This window comes from Micropterus dolomieu, linkage group LG09, assembly GCF_021292245.1.
Source record: "Micropterus dolomieu isolate WLL.071019.BEF.003 ecotype Adirondacks linkage group LG09, ASM2129224v1, whole genome shotgun sequence".
Lineage (NCBI taxonomy): Eukaryota > Metazoa > Chordata > Actinopteri > Centrarchiformes > Centrarchidae > Micropterus > Micropterus dolomieu.
The window spans coordinates 28594491-28621470 of NC_060158.1; the positions used below are offsets into that span (position 1 = coordinate 28594491).

The following is a 26980-nucleotide window of genomic DNA, read 5'->3' on the forward strand; positions in this document are numbered from 1 at the left end:
CCAAGACAACGTGACATAGTACTTTGAACAGACTTTGTACAGCTGACCATGTCAGCTAATTGTGGCAAATGTGTCACCAACTGGGGAGCTGCAGAGTGCCTCCCAGGGGACAAACTCGTTAGACTGGTGCTCTACACACCGGCCTTCCTCTGTATAGCCTCACTGCAATTAACCAGAAAATAGACAAAACTCAGACAATGCACGAAATGCTATCTTGCTAGGCAAAGCAGTGGTTTTTACCTGTCTAAACGTCTCTGGTATATAATATTTGTTCCAGTTAGACAGCAGTTTCATTTGTGGGGGTTGTTTCCATTCATTAAATATGGTGGTCAGTTTCTAATTACATTTACTCATTTAGCTAACGCTTTTATCCAAAGTGACTTAAAATTGTTATACATGTCAGAGGAGCAACTAGGGGTTAAGCGTCTTGCTGAGGGACACAATGGTGGATGGGTCACAGTGGGGGGATTGAACCCAGGTCTCTTACACCAAAGGCAGGCGTCTTACCCATTGCACCATCGCCACCCCCTTAGTTAATGGTAAGTACTAAACGTCAATAATCATTCATGTAGAACAAGTTCAACATTTCTAAAGTTTGCTGTGGCGAATCAAATTTATTTAGTGTCCTGTCACCTCCAGGCTGTGTTAATCGGTTCAAGAAAAGCTACATTGATGAGCAACTTTACGCCCAACTTTAAGTCCCACTACACCAAAGAGTAAAATGTAGTACTGGTACTGCCAGGAACCCACTTTAAGCACTGCTAATAATCAAAATTACTCCCCAGAAAAGCCATAGCCTATCAATGGATTACATTCCGACAAAACTGGCCTTGTTATGTTAGCAAAGGTCCAGACGATCCAATCCAGTAAAGGATTTAGTCCAGAACGCATTTTTATATCAATAAATACACACGGACTGCTGTTACATAATTTAACTAGATGTGTCCTGTTGGCCCTTTCCACAGCCTACAATAGCCTATGAGTGTCCATGTAGTCAGGAGGTGCCAGTCCCCTTCTTTTGTGCATACACCGACAGAGATTGTGCTGAGGACTGGCGCTTCACACACATATCACGCAACTGTTAAAAAAATACGCAAGAAGCCCAACAATTTCCAGAGCCACAAGGTGAATCTAATCCACAGCTGGCACCCTACCGCAGAGGAGCTTCTTTACTACCTCAGAGACCTCTGGCAGGGATAGGTTGAGGCTCCAAATCCACAGTCAGGGTGAGCAGTCCAGCAAATTAAATATTTTACAAATAAAAGTACTTCATCATACTGATGAAGGAATAACATCAATTCCCAATTTGACATAAAACAGTCATGTTCATTGATTTCCAACATTGCCACAATGGTCTAACACGTCCTGAGATGCTAATTGGATAGCTAAGTATGCTAGTATGGCAACATCTTTGGTGGTTTGATGGTTGGTTTATATTGCCTCACAGCATATATTGTCATATCTGATAGGTGTTGGAGTTTGCTTAGAATGAACAGATAAACAGCTGCTCAATATCCATAGTTGTTGAAGAGACCAAGGAAAGAGAGCAACCTGGAGTAAATCAACATAAACAGTCTGAAACTGAAAGAGCCTGATTTCCTAAGCAGTCAGTAATTCTTGGACTGCCCGTACTGCCTCCAGACACACTGCGAGTGAAAGAGAGCTTATAAGTGCAGAATTTCTATAGGACCACTGAGCTAATTACAAAATATCTGTTGTCTAGATTTTGTCTGACGGAGACCCACAGCATGAACCCTTCACAACATAGACAGGTGATCTCTGCAAAATGGAGTGCAAAAACACAGCAGTAATCCCTGCCTAGAACCACATGTTGTAATCAGTTAGAAAGTCACTGCCAGACCTAAAGCTGCTTTATGGCAAAGTGTTTCATGTGTCTACTCACCATCACTGTTGACACACTGCACTTGTGGGATCTGGGTTCCTGGTCCACAATCTTTCTCATTGTCAGGGATGCACTCATCCAGTTTAACCACCAACCAGTCGTAGCAGCTGGGGTCTTCACACGGTATTGCCTCCACCAGGTGGGGGCAGTTCCCCGTCCCGCCCGTCGGCTCATTGACGATCTTCCTCTTCCTCAGTTTGAAGCCTGTCAGGGGACAACAGGCATCTAATGGAGTAAATGAACACAAAACAGCCTCACGCTAATCAACACCCCCACGTCCACCCCCTGTGATCTACTATTTGACAGAATCTAATAAACACATTAACTCCACTTGTGGTCACAGTGTGTCTTTGATGATAAACCGCAATACTACATTTAACGTGACACTCCATTAAGCCTGAAGTTGACAGAAATTCAAAAAAGACCTCACATAATTACTTTGTTTTAATGTTTTTAAAATGCATGCAGGAATTCATTAATTCAGCTGGGGTTTGTTCTCATGCGTGTGTCAGTTCCTTTACTCAAGGGCATGGGATTCCATGACCCAGGTCCTGGGAAGGGGGGATGTTAACTCTAGCCCAGCCAAGGTCACCCATCCCCTAATCCACACTCCTGCTCCAGCATGATAAGGCAGCAGAGCCCTGAAGTGCCAGGTGGAGACTGCGGAATCTCCCCTTTTCAATTTCATTTTTGTCTCCCTTTTCCGCTCAAAAACCTTTCTTTATGTCAGGCAGGTCGGCTGAATGAGTTCTGCCACTGATGAAGGAAGATGAGACTTGGGGTGCAGGGAATTCAATTCTATCAGGCATCACTCACTTGCTATCTGCAGGGTGTATTATGAACAGCTTGGTTGCAAGATAGCAACACAGACTGCTACTGTCAGAGCTAGAGGCTTCCTTTTGTCTGAAGACACATACATGGAAGCAATCATGATCGATCATGTACATGATGTCAACTCAGGATACCAAGGCTGTGCAATGAAAAGGTGACGGAGAAGATAAAGATAAAATTCTTTTATTTTTAAATCAAAATCACAATTTAAAAAGGGATAAAATGTAAATGTGTACTAAAATTCATTTAATATATTGAACAAAATTATAAAAGCAACACTTTTGTTTTTGCCCCCATTCATCGTGAGCTGAACTCAAAGATCTAAGACTTTCTCTATGTACACAAATTTCTATTTCTCTCAACTATTGTTCACAAATCTGTAAAAATCTGGGTTAGTGAGCACTTTGCCGAGATAATCCATCCACCTCACAGGTGTGGCATAAAAAGATCGGACAGCATGAGGATTGCACAGGTGTGCCTTAGGATGGCCACAATAAAAGGCCACTTGAAAATGTGCAGTTTCACTGTATGGGGGGGTCCGGAACGTGTTGCACTGCGTGAGGCAAATGGTGGTCACACCAGATACTGGCTGCTTTGTGGACCCCAAAAGGACAAGATGGACAGTGCAAAGCTTGGTGTTAACTCTGTGGGTTTGTCTCTATGAGTGACATCTTTTATGTCAAGTGTAGAAAAAAATGATTTGTATTATAAGCTAAATGTTAGATTGATTTTTTTCCCATGAGTTGGGGTCTTAATAGTTTTCTCTTCTTTTGCTTACACAATTTTGAGATGGTTCCATTAACTATTGCTTCTTAAAAACAAAAATGTTTGAGAGCATGTTTGTTTTGTTGACTTTGTTGATTTATAATAAGTAAGTAAAAGCCACTTCCGATGTCATGATTATATTTAATCTTATATATTATTATTGACAAACTATTAAGTAATGACAAATATATTACCAATTCTTATATCTCACACATTGTGAAAATGTATTTTTGTAGAATGCTGGAAGGACAATTAACAAGCAATGGCAACATTTAATCAGAAAATAAAAAAAATAAAAAAATACAATCGCTTTGTTGGTCAAAGAAAACCCAATTAGAAATTGTTCAGCCCTAGCTGTTGGCCAAATGGTAGAAAGGTGTGCATTCCTCTGCATAACATATCATACAAGTACAAAGTATAAACTAGCATTCAGCACACTAACATGTTGTAATCACAGCCCACTGATTCTCATGTTCTTTGTCAGGAACAATGCATGATTGAAGCAAGGAGAACCAATTTTGAGTCCACAAATTTCTGCACACACTTGCGTGCGTGTGTGCATGTGTACAGTAAACGACAGCAAAAACAGACACAGTGTAGTGAGCAAACGAGCGAGTGGGAGTGGATCCATCATTAAGATGCATGGAGGAGAATTTCCAGCCATCCCTTTCATTTGAGGCGCTTCATTAAGGCAGAATCAACATGCATTAGTCATGGCGGACGCCGCTGTTCCAGGCATAATTAAAGACTGAAGCAGTGACCACGTCACCCCTGCTCATGGATTAGCACAGTGAAACTTATGCTTTCCTTTAGTTCTGCCACAAGGCCAGGATTGTAACTTTGATACTGATACTACATTTAATATTTAATGATTATATATTTAATTACTATGAAACCATAGAAGATACATCCAGAAAACACATCCCTCAATACTACAGAACAACAGTGTGAGACGTTTTGTTAAGTTATATATATGTTGACCTGCATAAACACGTGTGAGCAATATATGGGGCTGGGCAATACAAACAATACACAGTATACAAATATGTTCAGCAACTGACATCCGGCTTACCTAAAAAATCAGGAGGATTGGGTACATTAGCTAAACACACCACATGCTATTGTTTTGGTAACAAGTTACACAGGGTGCTTCTCAAGTCTCTTAATGGCATCCACGTTTCCCTCAGTTGCTCTTTTCCTTGTGTCTTAGTCCCGCCCACCGGGGATGCATGGAGAGACGCAAGGAAACCAAGTCAGGAGAGAAGGAGCGAGGAATTGTGTTTTTAGAGACTTGAGACATCCTTTCCTGCCGAACCGCCAGGTGAAGCGACGTCTGTTTCTGATGACGGCGTCAGCTGATCACAGCTGGATCAGCTGTCAGTCGGCTCTAACAGCTGGAGAGACTTTTGATGGAGTTTGTGTCTACATACATGTGTACTGTGTTGATACTAATAAAGTCTCACAGTTATCAGTGCAGAGCAGCATGATTCTCTGTTCCCTGTTTAAAATCACCTGCACAGGAATAATTATATGTTACTGTATGTCCTGCTCAGAGGCACAGGATAATTTCTACTGGAACAATGTTTATATTATCTGCATTTATATTGATTCTGATTGTAAAGTTCTATTGAATGACCCAGAATATGATCTGATTTCATCAGATACTTTGGTGCAGTTTAGTGACTTGTCCGACTCCTTATGTGTTTACTATGTTTTATCGTCGTATAGTCGGACTAAACACAGGAATGAGCAGCCTCACATGTGACTGAATAGAAATGACAATAAATTTTGTAAAACATGTTTCTTGCTGACAGACTCTCTGACTTTAAGTAGCTCCATAATAAAAGTTGATGGGAAAAATAAAAGAAATAAGATCTTTCTAATAAATAAATAAAGTTGTGTGTGGGGCTTTTGTTGTTCAGACCTAAAATGAACACAGATTTTAACAAGACAGTGAATCATAAAACCACTCAAATATAAGACTTTGCAGTGATACTTGAGTTTAATGTTATCTGTCCTGATGTATCAGATCAGTCCGTTCAGGTGCAGCATCCAATCAATATAATGGCTACCCAGTAAGGGGGCGTGTCCGTCATTAAAAGACTTCCGCGAAGTCAGTGCGAGACCGCACTGGTGTATCCTCGCTCATATCTCCTCAGAGATCGATCCTCGCTCCTGCGCAAATAAAGAGCTTTGGGACAGCCTGCAAGATGGCGGAGCGGAACAACTTCCGGTTCAAGCGAGAAAACAACAAATAAGAGACTTGAGAAGCACCCAAAATACCGGAGAGACAAGCCTTACCTTCAAGTTTCGACACAGGAAGTGGTAGCTTAACAGCCACAACCTTAAATGTAAAGATTTTTTTATGGCAAATACAGTGTAACGGGGATCCTCTGGCTACTTAAAGGCAGGCAGGAAACTGATTGGTGATGACATCGTATACTCACAAATCAGGGCCAACAAAGACAGGAAATACCACAAACTTTTTTGTCACCGTAATCGCTTGACGTTAGTGGTGCAATGGATTGTAGTTGATCTGTGATCCGTACGGACCCCTCCATTATTGCGAGTCATTGCAAAGTTTAACCATCATAGTGTGAACAACAGTAAGAAGTAATAAGTCCATAAATCATGATGCAGAGGTGTAGAGAAAAGATAGAAAAGACATGTGCATATTAGGATTAACTCTGAAACGCAGTGACTTGGTTAGGGCTTAAAAGCTGTGTGTGGCTTTCGCCTCCACTGAGTAAAACCCCGTAGGCTGCGACTTGGGCATTCTCAGAGGTATAACTGGGACACTGGGCTGTCACCATAGAAATGGAACATCTGATTATAATGTTTACTGTAGCTTCAGTAATCTCCGCTGCCTTTCCTTGGGCACATAGCTCCACTGGCTCACCGGAGCAGCTCCAGTGTCTTCGCTCATCTGTGGCCCAGCAGCCTTCAGTGTTAATAGGCTACTACTTGTGACATGTAGCCAATCAGTGCTGTGCTGTGCGACTACAGAATGGTGGCTGCAGACAGAGAGGGGCTACACCACAGCCAAAGAAGCCATTTTAAACTTAATTTAATCCTAACTTCTTCTTTTGTTTTGATGATAGAAAAAATGATTTGATCCATGACTCAAAAACATGATATGATCGGAAGTTCAAACCATCAATTTTGTGATCCGTTGCACTCCCTACTTGATGTAATGTCACAGATTAAAGCATGCAGTTTCGATGTGGTTTTGGCATGTCATTGTCACTTTTGAACAAAGTACTTCCACATTTCATGGAACCAGTTTGTCAACCTGCCAACCTAGTCTTTATGCTATGTCATTTGTGTTAGCAATCTTTGCCCTTAGGCAAAACACATGCTTGACCTAATTTCACATAAAAGGAGTCTCCAGCATCAGGGGCCCTACTTTGATGTCAACAGAAAGTTTTTGGATGTAAGTGAACCTGCTTGCAGCAAAGAGGGAAGGTTGTGTTTATACAAAGAGCAATTTTGGTACTCATTTGGTTTGAAATCGCACTTGCATTTATGCTTGTGCTCACATTCAGGGAAGCAAGCATCAAAGTCTGACATACCTACACAATTTCATTAACTACCATACTTAACTATTGACACTGTAATTCTCAAAATTGTTATTCTTACCTTTTTTGGCGGCCTGGTCCTGGCAGTTTTCAAAGGTGCAGGGTCCCCAGGCGCTCCACAAGGACACCTCACACTCAACAGGACAGCTGATGTGGCAGAGCTGGGTGGTGTTCAGGGGGATACCCAGACACAGATCATTGTCCATTGGTCGCAGCGCTATGGAGACACAGACAAGATATGGCACACTGTAGGAATTCGGTTTTTTGGTCCACAGTTCTTGCAAAATATGAGTTACTAACTTACACATCAATTTTTAAAGCTGTACAGAAGGCCATGTATATATGCTGTGCAGTGACTACTGTATTTCAACTCCAGTCTTCAAAGTTATGTGAAATCAGTATAGTTTAACAGAACAAACCACAAAGACATGAAAAAAGAAAAGAGAAAAAGTTGGTCTTTTAGATCTCCAATACCCCTGCCTTAAGAAGCCCTTATCCCCCCAGAAACAAATCTTTTCAGCTTTAAATCAAAGCCAAAGAATCCAAACATTTTACTCTTTCATTCACAACACTCCCAACCCCCAAATGTTCCAAAAACAGACATCTTTGAAACAACAAAGTTTTTTTTTTTTTAATTTTCACTGCACAGGAGGCCAGTCTTCCATTTGGCCTGATTCTCAGCGGACCTCTGCTGCAAACAGCTGTAGGTGAATCTCTGCAAGGTCATCAGGCTGATGAATCATTCTCTCTGTGCCACAACAGGACTGAAACTCATTCACATGCAAATTGCCTCCACTTGGCCCAAGGTGCATCCTTTAATAGTGTCCCTTAAGTGTGCGTACATGTGGTGGTACACAACAGGTGATATGTCAAACGCTGCCACGTGATTAGGTGCTATTTCATCTATCATCAACATCTATCAGCAAATAATCAATGAATTTTCTAATTCTTTTACACAGCTTGATGTAGTTGTCTTTACAGTAGCTAAACATAGGTATTCATGTAGAGAACAATAAAAACTTGAATTGGCTGATATATGGGACTAATTTTATCGTGTCAAGCTGTCAGATTAGCCATCCAATCAGGCTGTTAGATTGGACCATCCCTTTGGGAATCCTGTACGATTCCCATGGAATAGGAGTGCTAACATTCTGACATGGAAATAAATTTCATTATGTGTCTCCAATGACATCAAATGATCCTTTTACATTCAGAATATTCATTAAACCAGCTATCTAACCTAGCCAGCTATAGTACACTGCAGGTTATGGAGATGATCAATTCAGAGGCAACGACATCATTAGTATTAAAGGATCAGTGTGTGGTATTTAGGAGGATCTATTGACGGAAATGTAATATCCATCCATCCATCCATTGTCAAGCGCTTATCCTGAGTACAGGGTCGCGACATCGGGCGCTGGACAGGTCCAGAAATGTAATATAATATCCATAAATATGTTTTCAGTAGTGTATAAAGACCTTACATAATGGACCGATATGTTTTTATTACCTTAGAATGAGACATTTTTATCTACATACACCGCAGGTGCTCTTACATGGAAGTTGCCATGTTGAGCTGCCATCTTTCTACAGTAGCCCAAACGGACAAAGAGCTCTTTTCATCACTACATTGAATACAAAAGAAGAAGTAGTAGTAGTAGTCGTCTGGTTTATTAGAAGAGAAGTGATATTTGGACAAATGGAGGACCGCACGTATTATTTAGCACTAGAGCGGACAGAGCGTGCAAAGGGCGGAGTGGACGGTACCTGAGCTGTGGGTTGCAATTCACAACCCTCACTACTAGATGCCACTAAAACCTACACACTGACTTTAAAAAGAACTGGTTGTTGTGTTTAGAGCTTTTAGCATTTTATATGGGAGCTAAATGCTTTGTATTAAAATGGGTTTGGAAGTAAAAGCAAAGAGATTGTGGCGGGAGGCACTGGCAATAAAATGTGCAAAATTCTCAACAAATGAAAACGACCTCTGGCTGCAGCCCTGTGTTGTCACATGTTCTCACAGTGCCATTCTAATGCTTCAGAACAACTAATTATTTTTCTGCTTTCTGCACGCTGCCCCCCATTTCATGTATCATTTCTGTCACACCCCACTGTGACTGGCACAGCTGTGAAAAGGTGTGTAAGGACTGTACTGTGTCTGGCTGAGAAGACAGTGATTTATTATTGCACCCTATTCTACTATACCCTACCCGGTTGTGGAGTTCTATATGAACAGTTTGTTTGAGGTCACCCAAAGTTATTACTGTTAGTTTAATACTCTGGGGATTGTGAGTACAAAATTCCATGACATCCCATCCGATAGTTTTTGAGATATTTCAGTCTGCACCGACCAACATCGATACAGCCATCCCTAGAGCAACTCCACGAACATGGCTAAAAATGAAGACAAAGCAAAATAGTCAGTACTGGCTGTGAAAATGGCAAATGCCATGTCATTCTAGAGAGCTGCACCTATACAACTGGGAGGTATTAAAATGCCACTGCACAAACAGGCTCTGTGAATTAGATCGACCCGATGACCTGTTAATGACTATATTCCAACAGGGCCAGGTGTTGTTACGCTAACAGAACATCCTGCTTCTTATAAGCAGCTCTTCATCCCCATGGTTCATTAAGAACATTTGGAGGACAATAGCCTCTTTGTTCTCCTCCCCTCCTTGTCCAGTCTGATCAGCTCTCCACCACCATAACACAGGCTGATTAATGGAAACCTCCACACAGACTGACCTTGCTCAGGTATCCCTGTGCCAGATGGTCTCGTCTTGCCTGTGCTGAGCTTCCAGCAGCCAAATTAGGAACCTCAGAGACGGCACAGCACTGCTACATGCCAATTGCCATCAATAACCTGACTCCCAGTTCCTTTCCAGCCAAGGATTCACGGCATCACAGTGCCACAGCTGTTATACAGCATGTCACACTTTGCTCCCCAAAAGGGTTTCGCATCGGCATGAACCAGAACAGGAACAACAGTCACACTAACAGCATCTTTAAATATCTTGTTATCTTCAGACGAACATGAGAAACTGGATATATGTGCCACGAGGGAGAACAAAATGCTAGTTATGGTAAGCACATAGCACTGTAACAAATAGTGATGTTGTCTGAAGTAATCTTTGCATGAGTGGGGCAGAATGTTTGGGCTGAGTACATCCTTTGCTTTCCAACTGTGAGTAAATCAAATCAAGAACGAGCAGTGATCTGGGATGAGTAGTAGCTCCCAGTAATCGGGCGACAACGTGTGTTCACAGATATTACTGCCAGGCCATCCTATCTCAGTCACTCTGGGATTTGCCGATCATCCTTGAAAGCAAATTATAAGATTACATCAGTTTAATTGGCTACAGCTACCTCCACAGAGCCACTTGGCTCATCACAGTGAAATCCTCCACTGCAAACACAATATTGTAAGCCACCTTCAGCACTGACTTCAACACTTTTGATTTTGAATGCATTCTTCATTTGTGCTCTTATCAAGACCACAGTAACTATATCATTTCCGACTTCTTGTGTACTATTTACTAACTCTACGGAAGTGATTGCTCCCACTCTGGGAGGGATCCCCACCAATAGACACAAGCAGTTAGGTTCCATGGAACACCTTAGGAGAGATGTAATTTGTGTTTCAGAGGCATACAATCTTTGACCATGCTCTGCCATTTCCCCAGCTTTTGCTTGTGCACAGTTTTGTGGTTGGTACTTTTTGTGGAACATTTTGATTTTTTTCATGTGAGATGGAAATAAGCACATTTTACTGGAACAAAATCAATCAGATGATTTCTGAAAAGACATTTCCACTGTAAAGTGAATGAATTGGATGCGGCCTAATCAACACAGAAACTGCTGAAATAAGAAAGTCTGCATGAACATGGGGGATGGAAAAAGACTCTGATTTGCATCATGGTTTAGGGAGTGGCTAAAATTATACATGACAGCACAAACCTGTCTGAGAGCAAGGACAGGTGCAGGGTGAAAACAGAAAGAGGATGTGGCACTGCAGCTGAGCTTCTCCTTACCCACCACATCCATTTCACTCTTCTTTCGTCTCACTTTTCTCCTTCCTCCTGCATAGTGACACCTTGAAGTCATCATAATACCTCCATTAATGCTTCCCTGCTTCCACCCAAAAACACTTTCCACAGCAATTAAGGTGTTAACATGCAGGCAGGGCGGCTTGGCTCATAACTACAGACACTATTTCCTATCTTACCCTGACAATAAATGTAACGGGGAACTCACTGCTGTAAACAAAATTGGCAATGTGGAATGTTGACACTGAAGGATGAAAGCGTGTGGCTGGTTGTGAGCATCTGATCTGAATAATTTCTAGCAGCAGCCGCCAGTTCTGCCTCCCCAGCCAGATGGACTGAGACTTATTGTGTCAGTGCTGCATGAGCACAGTCGTGCTACCTCTTTCCAGCCTTTGTGTGCTCAGTAATGCCACCAATTTATGTGGAAGCTAATATTTCATCTGCTATCCCCTCTGTGTAGTTTTTGCATGTACATTAGAATATTCATATAGCTCAGTCCCAGATTTGATATGAGGGGAAAACCGCTGTAATTCTTCTCTCTGGTTAACACATGGCTGGTAAGAAGAAGAGGGATATCAGAGACTCTGTGCAGAGCTGGAACAGATGACAGGACTTTGGTGGGTATGTGTGTGTGTGTGTGTGTGCGCATATTCATGCGTGTGAAATGCACGCCTAAGCAGATGATTCATAAGCCCGTACACAACTTTTTTGTCTGTCGTTCAGCTCTCACAGATGTGATTTAAAGCTGCTTTTGAATAGCCTCTCTCAAAACATGAGCCATTAAACATTCGATCATTTACAAACCCTATTTCTACCTGCCACCCCACTCTCCCCTGATGTTGTTTGTTTGTTATTTGGGCTGATAACAACCCTTGATAGGCAATATGAATTCTGCCTAATTCTAATATAATGATTACTATGCAGTTACTGTGCAGTTGATTACTTGCAAAGTGTCCCAGTATTTTACAATTAAGTAATATTTGTGAACTAAAGCTGGTGTTTTTCAAATCCAGCTTTCTTGGTCTTTGTTAATAGTAATTATCCATCCCTGTCAAAAAAGCATTTTTCCCTGTGTCCCGTTGTGGTTATGTTTAGGCTACTAAAATACTTTGGTTTACGGTTGGGAAAGATTGTGGTTTTGTTTTATTTTTTCAAAAGTAGGCACCTCCTGTCTTTGGTTAAATTTTTAAATAAGATAGATGTCTAGATAGATAGAAGCAGTGGCGTAAGTGCCACCGGTGCAGCCGGGGCATTGCCCCAGGGCCCATCTGATTACAAGGGCCCACGAGGGACAGCAACAAATGCTGCGTGGAACGTGATTAGAGGCCGTCATCCAATAATTCATAATGAGTTGCTGTGCTTTTCTTGATCGCTATTTGTTCTCTAGTTATTGATACACTGTGTCAGCTACTTTGTGTTGATTTGTGACTTTAGGCTGGCTAAAGCTCCGTCTGTTGTTTGATGCTGGGAAAGTCACCTTCTTTGCTCCTGAGCGAGCTGAGGTTGGGTGGGGTATCAGCGCTGGTCTGGACACAGTAGACCTCTCGGGTCTGAATCCCGCCTCCACATAACCCAGTTTGGTTTCCACGCCGACGGTCCTGTTGGCTCAGCAGCACGTCCACCCTGCACTCTGTCCACTCCGTGGTCTTCCAGCTATAACTGAAGACAGACGTGGACACAACAAGAGTTAGTCTGATACAGTATATCAGCCCCATATTGTCCTTTCTTAAAACAAATTATTGATTAGAACAGCATTGATCAATACACCAAATGTTCTTTCAAACGCTGTCGATCAGTATCAGCTTTCCAGATGAAGACGCAGGGGATAGGATTATTGAGTGTTTGTGAGTTGCTGACATACAAACTATCAGTCTGGTCTATTGGTCTGCTCCAAACCCAATTCTTATTGACTAGGTGCATATATGAAGCTACAGCGGTCAGACCAAAGGTCACTGGATGTTAAGCTTCATTTCCTGTGACAGACCATGCACGGCTTAAGTTTACCAAATCAGTGGTAATATTTGACAAATTTATTGCATTTCTGTCCTCCTAATTTTGTTTATATTGTCATTACAATGTCATGCATTTTTATGACCTCACAATGTGCTTAGAATGAGAAAAAGGCTAGATACATCTCCAATAAGATCAGAGAATCACAAAATTACAATGTTACAACTAAAATAAGCATTTCCCAACATCACTGATTAGTCAACGTATTTGTAAATTTTTAGTGTCCAGCTAAAAGTTTGGCTGTTGGACTTACAGTGTTTCTGTATCAGGCGATGGCCCAAGCTCTTTCGGCCACCGTAATGATGATGCTCTACAATTATAAAAATGTCCACACAATTAATAAGCTCCCAAAAGATCAATATCTAATATTATTTGGAGGGAGATTTTTTCTTCCATTATCATTTTTTCTCAAACATATACTCTGCTTATATTTTTCTTCACTTTCTTTTACAAGAAGCTTGTGGAGCAGGCGTTAGGACCCCCTTCACAGTGACTGAACAGTGTTTAGAAGCAGGAAACACAAATACTTGATGCCTGCTTCTGGGCATAAAATCAAATGTTTTGTGAAGAATTATTTGTCTTCTCAAGTGTGCTAACACAGTTCTACTCAAACTTCTCATTTGCCTGTCCCTCCAGCTTCTCTTTCAAAACATTTGTGTTTCCTTTGTCATTTTGCACTTTCTCATTCTAGCAATCTCCAGATCCCGCTAGACAATTAACCCTTTGATGCAGAAACTATCCAAGCCCCTTCTAATGTACAACCTTGGTAACAAATGGCGCATATTCATTTCCTATACGGGTTTATTTGCTATTTCTTTTGAAATATATTTATTTCATCATGTAATAATCCCCGTTTTCATCTTTTTTTTTGATTACCAAAAATTATTTTTCTTTCTTATGATGTATTACTACATCAAGTTTACAAACATGGGTCATTTGTGACTGCGATTTAAAAAAATATATAAAGACATATAATAATAATATTAATATTAATACTGCTGTAGGCAGTGAGGCTGGCAACATCTAGTAATAAGGCTGTCCCCAACTAAGGATTTACATAGTCGAATCAGAATCGTCAAGTCAAGGGGGGGTAACACATGGTGGCTCCACTTTAATCTTGAGAAGCTGCAGAGCTGCAGTCTCTGTTCATTCAACTTACACTGTAAATTTCCTTTTCTCTCTCTCTCTCTCTCTCTGCCTGTCATTCACCGGTCTTGTGCAGAGTTTAACGTGCATGTAAATGTGCATGTGGCACTAAATATGTTCCTAAGTGCAAACATTTCCAAATATAACCAGTGCCTTCCTCAAATTACATAATGAATGCACATGGGTCTTTTTTGTAATTATAGCAAGAAGGGAAAAATATAAATAATGGCATGTGGCAGTTGAAAACAAACACTTCAACAAAGGGAATGAATACAGTTCATTTTTCACCCATGTTGTGCATCGAATGGTTAAATTCTTTCTTTCTTCACTTTCTTTTCTTCTCTGTGTAGTTTGAAGTGTGAAGCTCATTTTGAGTGACAATCTTTCTCCTTCAAAATGTGTAATTTGCTTTGTTTCTGTGTGCACTATTAGACTCTCTATATATTGATTACGGTATATATGCTATACTATTTAGAACATGAATGAATGAAACTAAAAGGTAACATGTTTTTTGCTGGCACTGAACAGAATGGGTTGTGCCTGATTGAGCATCTCTTTTTATAAGTACTTTTAATGCTTTTGACCTTAGCTCTTTGTTTACAATATTAGGATTTGCAGTATAACCAGACTGTCTATTGAGAGCTCTCCCAGACTCAATTTTTTAAGCTGAAAGGAGGTTGGTAATTGCGGTGGCCGTTCATAGATGGGTTTGTTTCTTCTTGTTGGATTGGCAGCAGTCTGCTTCAGCAGTTATGCATTGTGGTTTTCACCTTGAGGTCAGAAAATGTAAACCCTGCCTCCATGCTGATAATGGATTTAATTTGAGGTCGACCAGTGAAAGGTTCCATATTCATGAGCAAAGTGTCTCTGTCTCGCTCTCTCAGTTGCCTCTGCACTGCTGCGGAACAATGAGACCCCTGGGAAGCACTGCATCCTGGGGCTTTAAGATGTCCAGATGGGGACAGTCAACCAGAGCCCTTCTTAAGCACCATAGACAGAGCTGCTGCCCCTCTTCCTGCTGTCTGTCAAACTGCCTGTCTGATTTACTGTTTCACATTATGGCTGATTCCTCTACCCGTAAAACAGACCACTAAAATGACAAGATGACTTCTTGCATTAAACATATGGTGAAATCAGAACTTTCAGAAAACCTCATTTAAAATCACATTTACTAGAATCCAGTTTTTACACATATTCATACTCAATAGCAGGTCATGCAGTTTACTCCATTTGACCTTTTTCAAATGTTGTTTATTTTTTGTGGGCTGGGACTTCGCAATGCTGACCCGGGCTGACCCTGACTACAAAAATATACAAGTAAAACAAATAATTGCGATTAATTATAGTAATGTTAATTAAGAATAGTCCATTTGTCATTTACCATTACTGTGCACTTTCAGTCACTAACTGTATTTTATAGTAACCTACAAGTGCCATGAGATGGCTATAGCCACATTTAAAGGAATGTATGGAAACCTCGCAATTCACTACAGTTTGACACTGAACACTGTTTTACAATAAAAGCTTTTTGGGAAATGAAGGGATTCTGTTCACAAAAGCGTTAGAGGGCTTTTAACACCTTGATGCATGAATGTATTTACAATTATATAAGAACAATTAATTATTTTTGTTTTTGCTAAATCAAGCGGAGATTATTAATTTATCTATAGCACACAAAGTAGATATAAATTTAGGTGTGATGCAAATTAGCAACAACAGGCATAAACCAGTGCTTGCAAAAGGTTCCTAGGTTTGTATTGAATATGCACCAACTGGCATTGGGGGAATATATACGCTACCTCAGCTGCAGTCTGAATGGAAGCGGTGTGATGCGAATTAGCGACAATCAGGGTTAAGGGGTAAATTTGAAATGCATTCAGGAAGTGATGCGGATACGGAGTAATACGGAAGCCCGTACTAACAGCATAATGCAGTAACAAAATGTAATATGTGACTTGACTGTGACACTTTATTGTAGTGTGATTCTGAGCTGTGTGATATGTCTGCTACTTTAGCCAAGTCTGTCAATAATTACATTTTTTCCCTGAGAACTAATTTCCACAGAGATACACCCGGTTACAAATTTGAGTGATGACATGGTTGATATACGTATGTGTGTGTGTGCGTGCGTGCGTGCGTGTGTGTGTGCGTGTGTGTGTGTGTGTGTGTGTGTGTGTGTGCGTGTGTGTGTGTGTGTGTCTGGGTCTAGAAGAGCCCGGGAGTTACATCCTTCTCTCTGTCCATCTATGTATCACTTGTCCCTGAGGTTATTGTTTTTTTTCCTTGCTTTGTCATTCATGGAAATACTTGTTTGCTTCTTCCTTCTATGCTGGCTGAACACTACAAGATAATTGGGCTGATTTTGGGTTTGATTTGACCCTCCTGGCAATTGCAGGGGCTTTCCAAAGCCAAGGCTGCTCAAATGATCCTGTAGAGTGAGGAGTTGACAGACCTAATCTTAAGGTAGCCGACTGGATCGGAAGTTGCCCAGTTTGATATTTACAATTTGAAATTAGGGAGGCTTCGATCAGAAACCTGCCAACAGCCAATGAGTGCGTGCTAACCAGGAAGCGTCACCAGCATGTTAAAAAGCCAAAGTACACGGTAAGACCTTAATTCCAGTCGCTGTTGTATTGGCCGAGTCTATGCTGAACAAAAACGCAGCAGATAAATAAAAATCTGTGTCTTTGTCAAATGAAACTGTTTACAGCAGAACAGACATTGTTGATCAAGTTATGGGAAAACTCCAAATACTCCAGCTCGATGAATTTGACAGATGTCAGTGGAAAGCATGAATGTATCTCATGAAAGCAATAAGCTGTACCTGACGACATTTGTGACCATATATTTTTGGAAGTGAAAACAACAGGAGAGGAAATCTTCTTTATGCTGATAATGCATTCTTCTGTGAAAACAGTTTGAACTGGAAACCGGTGTCTGTACTGATGCAGCTGCATAATTGACAGGCCAGGACGGGCTCACGGCACGAATTCGAAAAGAAAACCCAGAAGGGCAGTGCACTCAATGTGTCATCCACAGGAAAACACTGGCGTCCAAGAAAATTTGTCCTGTGTTGCATGACTGTTTTCAAAGACAGCATCAGAGTAATAAACTTTAATTAAGTCAGTCACTGACAAGGTGGCCGATTACCTGAAGAAGCTGTGGAAAAGGGCAGGAGCAGAGGGGGATTTCACCTGCTTTCCTCGGGTGGATGCTCCCCAATTTTAATTCTTATTTCCCTGACATGGAGGATACATCTGCACAGCTAATTGGCTGAGACACCCATTTGTCTTTACTGAAGTATCAGGAAAAACTCTTGGAAGTGAAGTTTGACACATCCACTCTCATAAAGTTTTGGGTGTGCGTGAAGAAGGAGCACCCTGAGCTGGGAAGGAAAGCTTTGGAGCAGCTATTACCCTTTGAATCCACTGTATTGTGTGAGGTCTCCTTTTCTGCAATGACTAAAAACAAAGCAAAGAAGCAGACGGTGCCTGGAAAAGGATTGATCACTGCAGTTGCCTCCCTGCCACAGAGAATGAGAGGCCCACGTTTTTCACTAAATTGTAAGTGCATCTTACAGTTCAATGAAACTACAATGCCGTCTTAGTGTTATTGCATGGTGAGAAGAAAAATACTTGGCCATGAATACAGCGAGGGATTCTAAACATTTGAAACGTAGCATTTAAGTTTTTTTCAGTTACAAGTTTGTTGAAGAATCACTAATAAGACACTGACGGCACAGCGCTGTATTGTGCCTCTTTATATTGACATTTATTTTCTCTAAAAATGTTTTGTGCTGGTAAGGAGGTAAAAAAATATTTAATATAAGGGGTACATTATTAAAATATATGTGAAAAAAAATACTGACAATAATTTGAGAAGCACTTGTCTAGACAGCCAAGCTCTTTTTCCCATGTTTTCTTCCTATTCATATTAAAATATTGCGCTCAAGTAGAGTTTATTTGCCTCAACTCAGGCCAGAAGATGGAAAAACACCTATTTCACATTCTAGTTGCTGCAACATTTCTGCTATTGACTTAAAAGTCTCCTTATTGGGGAATCTAATGATTGTGCAAAATGATCACAATCACCTCAAAAAATTGCAATCATGTATCAGGCCTATTGCTGACACACATAAAAGCTCCAGAAAAGCTACAATTTTATGGCATAGTCCACTCTCTTACGGTGGATGATGTATGGTCATGCACTGGGACCAACACCCCTTGCTGGAGTGCAAGGCCTGATGCACTTACACACTGTGAATTTAGAATTTGAACAGATGTTTTACACATCTTATAAGTATTATTATTTTTTTCACATAGTCTTAACTGGGGAGGTTCATTCTTCAAGCTGCACTTCACTTACCACTGTTTTTTCAATTTTTTTCTCATAAATTTACAACTTTAATCTCAGAGAATATGTAATGTCGAAAACTGTTAACAACAAGGCCAAAGTTTATCCTGAGTTACCATGAAATTGCTTCTGGAAAGAAATGTTGCAGTTCAGTTTAAAGCATTATGGCTGTATGATCAAGTAATATGGCCTAGAATCTCAATCCCTCTAGGCCTGCTATCACTCAGCAGTGTGTAGAGGCTATAATGTTAGTGTGGGGCACTGGAGCCAACGAGCTAACAGGGACACCCATGATTGTTTGAATGTAAATTTTTCCTTCAGTTAATGGGAAGGTTTGGCATGGGGTCAGTTCCACTGAATCCCATTTGCATGCTGGCATTCTAACATCACAAATGCCTTATTTGTTTATTTTTCCACTCAACTGACACAGGAGAATTGTTATTATGAAAAATGGTGAAGACCATGATAACCTTATAAAAATGCAGTGATGAAGTGATTTGGCATAGCCGGCCTATGATCTGAATACTTATAGCTAGCACCAGCAGCCGGTGCCTCAGATCATGTTTAGTAGCATTGTTCTTCATAAATCAGACAAATTTTCTGACTTACAGAAAATAGTACTTCTATGCAAGTTAACTTTAAGTAAACTAGCAGATAATCGTTTCTGTCATTGTGCATTACTTACACGATGCAGGTTGGCACTCTGTCTCTCTGGGGGCTGCAGGGCTCCTTTTCCTCCAGTTCTGGACAGTCTGCTCCTCCGTTGATTGGGAACTGGCTCACTTTTCTGGTGCGAGTGCGCTCCCCTTTGGGCCCGTTGGGGTCGTAGCACTCCTTGGAGCAAGCCGACCATTCAGACCATTCAGTCACATCGCAGTCTTTGGTCATGACGCAGGCTTGGAAAGTCACCGGCAATGTCTCCTGAGAGCATAGGCTGGAGATACCATAAGACAAGATGAAACTTTAATACTTTCAGATACTATAATGCAATACGACAAGTACTTCAGACTTACAGACTTAGAATACAGTGTTTACAAACTACCTCTTGTGGTTGTTTAGCGCGACAGTGTTAGACGTCTTGGGGAGGCAGTCAGGGAGGACATGTATGTTTCTTGGCCAAAGCATCCTCTCTTCTACCAACAGTCAATGCTTGTTTCTTTCAACCATCTTTCCCTAACTTTAACAGTCGTTTTGGTTGGCTAATCTTAACCAAACCTTAATCAAAGAGGTGGCAAAACTGAAAATTCTCATTCAAATGATTTTGTAACATTCACAGTAGTTTTGGAAGACACTGACAAACAACATATTTTGTAATTAAGGTGAAAACTTATCAAAGAATAGAAAGCTTGTCCTGTGCATAAGAGGATAGGTGAAGGAAACCAGCTGATTTCATTCAGTTTTCTGATGGGAAATATGTGACATTCTATAGTATCACACAAATTCCAACAATAAGTATGTCCAAAACAGAAAAGGTTCAAGTAATGGAGAGTAGTAATGTAGTCAGTGAATGTCATTGTAATTTTCTGCCTATTAATTATTACATATTAATTAGGGATCACCCTCTTGGGACCACGAATATATTTTCCCAAGTGAATGAGTCGTTGCAGCAAATGTAGATGCAGCAAACGTTAGCTCCTTCAAATCTCCTTCGAGCCTGGATCAGGAGATTTTGACTATGGCAACGGCTGCGCTTGCAGATGCTGCGGTCTACAGCTCCTTCAATATTTGCTACATTTTCCTAATGTGTATCATCCAAATGTAATGTTCTACTTGAAGGGTGGAATTGACGAGTGGCATTTGCTTCAAGTTCAACGATTTCTGATTTCTGACCTTCTCACAGGCATTATAAGCAAATATATCACAAGAGACAGAATGAGGCCATTCATCTCCTCACAAAGAGCATGGCTCGTGGCTGGAGGAAAACATGTAAAGCAACTGTACATCTTAGGATGGATCTCACAGTGGAGCTTTGACAAATGTATCCAGCGCTATTGAGCTGGAAGAAGCTGAATGTACACCGAGGAAGTGCTATAGACAAATCGAGGTTGAACATTGACTAATTGAAACTGACATCAATTTTCATCACAACCTCTGTCATCATTACTGAAGATATGAGGCATGATAAATCATGTATGAATATCACTAGCAAGTCTATATCATGTTATTACAGTGAGAGAACAACAGGCGCAGTCCATTAGTTAAACTCAAGCCTTCATGTAGGACTTTGCATAATCTCAGTTAGCTCTGACTGAATATTATATTCAAGACAGACGACAGAGTTAATAGGTTAAGGTGAAGTTCAGTCGTGAGGGAAGTGAGAAAGAGGGATTTGGTGAATGACAACAAATGTGACCGGTCAAACTGGAGAGGCTGCAATTATATAGCAACTTTTTTAAGCACCTTAAACCACTACACCAACAGGACACCCCCGTATGGTTAAGGTAAGAGGAAAAAATCAAGAAATGGTTATGGTTAGGCAACTAAAACATTTAGTTAAGGTTAGGGGAAGACTTTGGTTATGTGGTTATGCAAACATTATTTGCAAGTCTGTGACGGTAATTCCAGTGTCCCGCATGAAAGTTGGATGAGGTACAAGCCCATCCACGACCACCACATATTTACACACTACTTCCTCCTTCAGGTGTGGATTCATCCTATATGAGCAGCATTTTCTGTAACTTGCTGGCTGTCCATGACAATTCATATTTTTACAAGAATTTAATTTGGATTTGAAACCTGATGGGAAAGTTTGATTAATGCCCAGATTTATAGGTGCATTTTTTGGATGTAACTATCATCTAGACTAGCGTTTAAGGTAAGACAAGCCAAAATGTTATTGCAAAAGTAGTGTATACCCTCAAAAGGATACAGTCACACAAAGGCACTGGATTGAAACAGACTGTAGATGGACCATGGACATACTGTGAGGTGAGACATGAGGAAACTTATTTGAGTCATTCTTACCTGAGAGCTTCAACAGTCCCACTCTTATGCACACAGGTCACTTCTCTGGTCTGGTAGCCGATCTGCAGGTCCCAGAATTTTCCTCCTGGGCGGTTCTGACGGTTCCTGTTCCTCTTTTTCTTGATGAGTTCTCTGGTTTCTGGATCCTTCACCTTGCCTCTCTCCCTTAACCTCTCCCGGACTTTCTCTCTCATTTTCTCTTTGTTTTTAGTCTTTTTCTGTCGTTTTGGCCTATCTGCCTGTCGAGATGGCCTGTCTGGTTTCCTGTTTGCCCTGCCCAATTTTCTGTTGGGTCGTGATGGTTTGTCACCATCTTTAGACTGTTTGTCACCCTTTTTGGACCCCTTGTCTCCCTCTTTGTGCTGTTTTTCACCCTCCCTGGTCTGTTTGTCCCCACCTTTTGACTGTTTGTCGACTTCACTAGACAGCTTTAGACCCTCTATGGATTGTTTGTCACCACCTTTTGATGGTTCTTCGCCCTTTCTGGACTGTCTGTCACCCTCTTTGGAAGGTTTTTCACTTTCCTTGGATGGTTTGTTAGCATGTCTAGCTTGCCTTGGCATCGGGACAGAACAGGGTCCCCAGGGTCCCACCCTTAGGCTGTAGAGGCTCTGCTCTCCCTCACAGGGCCCTGGTTGGCATGTCTGAAACTCAGTCAGGTTTGGGCACGCTGCCCCACCAAACAGTGGAGGAGCCAGAACGAAACGGATCCGGTTCTGTAAGCCCATCCCGCAGGTTTTAGAACAGGAAGTCCATGGGCTGAACTCAGACACCACACAGTCCCGAGGACAAGGGATAAGACAGGCCTGCTCTAGCCGTGGTTTAGGCTCAAAGTATTCGCAGATTGCATCTTCTGCAGGCTCACCATTCGCTTTCTGGACGCAGCCCACGTCACGGGTCTGGATGCCCTCCTCTCCTCGGGTACATACAGCGGGACGCTGCACCCCGCGCATCGACACTGGGACACACTGGTTCCAGGCACCCAGTTGCCAGTCATATAGATCTTTGTGCCAATCGCACACTCTGAAGCAGCTCTGCTGGTTGTCCGGCCGTTCTGTCTGGTCGCAGTTGGTGTGCAGGGTGGTCCAGCCTTCAGAGTGGGCACACCATACTGCCCTGCTCTGGCTGCCACCAGGTCCACATTCACTGCCCATACAACGACCCCATGGACCTGTAAAGAGTAAGACAACAGAATGTTAAGGGAAAGTTCAATGAGACAGAAAGCAAGATAATTATAGTTTCTGTGAGAAGTAATTAATGCTCTTTTCATGAATTATTTAATTTCAGTGCAATGCAATCTTGATCTTACTTTTATATCAGTAATAATAACATTGTATTCTGCAAAATTAATAGCTGAGATCTAAGAACACAGCAACACTGTCAAAAAGAAGTTTAAAATAAAACTAACAAACACAAATGAGCATTCAGACAACAAACCTCCAGGTTAACCAAACTTGAAGGTAAATGTATGAATGATTTGATTAAATTAATTAATTATTCATTTATTAAACTCCCCATTAAACATCCCTCACAGTTTCAGACTGACTGCATCAATATTTCCAGATCTCAGCAATTATTTCGGTAAGTGTAATGTTATCATAACCGAATGCCCACAATAGTAGGGCTTAGTTGTAATAAACCACAATTATTCTTTTACAGCTTGCTGACAGTCTGTAAGCACAGCTGCTCTGGAACTGCTCAAGGGTTATAAGTAGTAAATATATAGCTTCCAATGAAAATGGAAAGAACTGCATGAAATGCATAAAAGGAAAACCAAGGCCTACAAAATAAACTGGTTAATTTTTTAAATGCTTGTTTTCAGCTATGCATCAAAAAGGCTGAATAAATGTGAAAACACAAAGAATATTGATGTCTCGTGGGCAACCTTTCACAATCAAAACAAGTCAATTATAGTCATCACCAACGGATGACAAAAAGCCCGTCAAAACAAGATTTAGTATTTCACAGAAAAGGGATATTATTTATAGTTCTAAAGTGCTTCTTCTACTGCTTTTATGCATTGTGTATCTGAAAGTGCTCGTGCATGCAATAACAATGTCCTAACAATATACAATAAACACTGTGTAAATCACTCTCTTTCAATACTGTGATTGCACTTGCACTGGATTTACAAGAATGTGATTATAGGTCTAAGTAAACATCGACTTTCAGCACAAAACCCCTGTTAGGAGCGTAGCAGCTGCAGAGCCAGGGCAGCTGAAGACTCAATCAATACAGCAGCAACAAAAAAATTAGCAGCCGTGAGGAATGGCACGGCCTTGCATATCATTAGCCTTGTCGGATTGCAATTCTGGGAACCATTGTAGGTCCAGACTCGGCAAAGCATCACTCACACACTAATGAGGTTTCTAGCAGCTAGATCAGAGATTATGAGAAAAGTTAACATACATTTCATTTATAAGTTAGATATAGGGTGATAATTTAGATCTTTTTGTTCAATAGTAATGTTGGGGACTCACTTTATGGGAAACAAAAAAGTGGTCTGCATGTTAAGCCAAAAGCCTTGAACAAACAAACAGCCACAAAACCACTATGGTCTGTTAAATCACACCCTAGCGTGACTGTGGCAGTCATGATGTTACTGAACCCATAAACAGAGAGCACACCAGTTTTTCCTCGCCGTTTATTGCAACTACCATTACTACAGGAGGTAACCCTAATCACATTGAAGCGCTTTATTTCTCTAGGTGAACGTCTTAACTTGCTGGGTGAGGACAGACTGTTTTATTTTGTTTTTCTTCTTTGTTTTATGTTTGCTGAACACATTTTTGTATCTCGAAGGAGATTGTTATACATGTAACTATTGCAGAAGAAAGATACGGATTCCATCGTTTTCTTTAAGGAGAGGAGGATAACCTCTGATACTCCACTCTCTGCACACAAAGTCGACTTCGCTGTTTCCTCCGCTGTTCCCTCCGCTGTTCCGAGGATCAGTTGTTTCAGTACTCGCTGTCAGGATCTTAGCCAAGAACCAGTCTGTTGGCAGACTGTTCAATGTGTGAGCTGTCTGTCTGAAGGCAGTCTTCCCCATATGTATTATACAATCCCTTCTTGCCACAGAGCTAGTATGTCTATCAATAGTTGTTTTCTGCTTTATAAAGCACTAAGGGGGAGGAGCCAAGCCATGCTGAATCTTGTAGACAAGTGTTACAATGTAATTTTAATAAGATTGTCCCAGCTAAGTAAATTATAATTTCTTAGGCAGTAACAATGGTGATGGGTGTTTGGCTTTCTGTCAAGCTCCTTAAGACTGGTGGTATGCAGACTGACAGGCCATGATTGTGGCCATGAAATATACTGTTGCTGCCTTAATAGTAAAACAGTTGTAAATGTGGCTAAACAACAGGGGGCCCAGAATTGATCCATGAGGTACACCGATATCACAACTAAGGGGTGATGACATCCAAACAAGGTTAAAATCAAGGGCAACTGGACTTGGTTGAAGATACTAGAAGATGTTTCATCCCTCATCCAAGAGACTTCTTCAGTTCTGACTGACGGGTAGGGAAACTCAGCTATTTAACCTCAGTGGCGTTGTTTGCCAAGATCATCAATACCACTGGTTAGTTAGTGCTCCTGGTTGTTATAATAACGTTGTTATTGTCGTTAGAGCCACCCGAGGCCAAGTCTGAATGACCATCGTTGGCATCTTCACCTGAGGCCAAAAGGGAACAGTTCTTAAGTTTCCTGGGAAGTGATGAAAGAACAGTATTGTAAGTGGGGGATAAGTGGTGGCGTAGACCCCCTCCTTTGTTAAGCATCGGTTTCTCAACCCGGGTGTAGATGGCTTTCTTGGCACCTCTTTCAAACCATCCATCCTCTCTGTCTAAAATGTGCACCTGGTGATCTGTGTATGATAACAGCTCACCATATACCTCGACCCTCTGTACTCTGCTGTCCAGACAGGATTGCATCCGTGAAAATCTAATTCCAAGTCAATCTGGCTAATAGTTGTCAATGCAATCAAAACCCTAAATACCGCTACCAAAGTTAGTAGGCTTCATGGCAATCCAATGAAAATGGCGGATAAACCAAACCAACAGACTGCTGCTAGAGTAGCTGATAAATTCCATCACAACCACAACTGTAATACAAAAAATCTGAGCTGTAACTGTTTATCACTAGACAGTAATTTATTAGTATGAGTATATTTGAGTATAAAGTCAGAGGCTGTATTAAACAGTGCTTTATGGTTTCACTCAATAAAGTTGAGCTACCGCAATGAAAATGTCAACGGAAGAACCAGCAGGCTGAATTAGCTTTCAGCTGCTGGCAGAGGGTCCGGATCAATACAAATCAATAGAAGTAGCAAGAGATTGCCCCAGACACAAGAGACAGCTGCGGTCACAGATATGCATCGCTCTGGCTGCCATTATCCTCTTTGGCTGGAAATGAGAAAATGCACCACAGGAAGAGTAGGATTTCATTTAATATAACCTTTAATGTAACACCTCCTGTGTCAGTGATGAGATGGAGAGGTCAGTGATAAAAGATAACCACAAATTGATTTCTGAATTTTGAAATTTTGTCATTAAGAATATAGTCAGAGTGCTACATGCTGAAAGGCTAAATGGCCATCTGGGCTGAGATTTTCATCCGTATCCAGCTCTCTAAAGAGGCCAGCATGTTTTAGCTCCCGTGGCAGGCAGAATTGTCTCAGCTCCACGCAGGTGTTCACCATAATTTATGATGGTGAGCTTAGAATCTAAAGAAGGGTAGTTGTACTCACGCTGGCCTACATTGCCTGTCACCCGCGGAGAAGAGCCAGGGGTATGGAAGGCACTGTGCCAACATGGTTGAAACTCCAGGAGGGATGTCACAATCTAATCATACCCCGCCTCCATCCGCCCATATGCAACTACTATGCCCTATTATACAATTTTTATGTTTGAGGAGCTAGGTTTCTATTAACAGCAAATAAAGGAGTAAATAGTGTTCGTATTTTGCTTTATAACAGATGTTTTTACAATCCAAAAACAGTCTGCAGTGTCTAGCCAAAACAACTACCGCCCTGTGGCTCTCACCCCCATTCTAATGAAATGGTTTGAGAAACTGGTTGTCCAGCACATAAAGAACAACATCAACAATACGTTCATATTAATCTTGTAGTTGGAATTCCAAATCAGAGATATCAGGATTTACCACTCGACAAAAAGAACGTTAGAAGAGGCAACAAACCGTCGCCAAAAATGACTGCAAAGTCACCATTTCTGGCAGTGAACATTGAAATAAAATCTAATATTTATCTAAATCTAATAAAACTTCAATTCAGCAGATTCAGCTAATTATAAAGGAGATATATGATGTATGTCTCTGGTTTCACTTATAAACAGACCACAACAAACATATAATACAATATA

At 41.1% G+C, this 26980-nt stretch overlaps 1 protein-coding gene across 1 annotated transcript in view; it reads right to left on the reverse strand.

The window, feature by feature from the left end:
- Positions 1 to 26980, reverse strand: part of thsd7aa (thrombospondin, type I, domain containing 7Aa) — a 171738-nt gene that overhangs the window by 78203 nt on the left and 66555 nt on the right. The window contains exons 2-7 of the mRNA XM_046059591.1: positions 22120 to 22770; positions 21600 to 21786; positions 19321 to 19569; positions 12604 to 12785; positions 7139 to 7294; positions 1904 to 2107 (exon numbers count right to left, since the gene is read on the reverse strand). Coding sequence (XP_045915547.1) covers positions 1904 to 2107; positions 7139 to 7294; positions 12604 to 12785; positions 19321 to 19569; positions 21600 to 21786; positions 22120 to 22770 — 1629 coding nt within the window. The remainder of the gene's footprint in view (positions 1 to 1903; positions 2108 to 7138; positions 7295 to 12603; positions 12786 to 19320; positions 19570 to 21599; positions 21787 to 22119; positions 22771 to 26980) is intronic.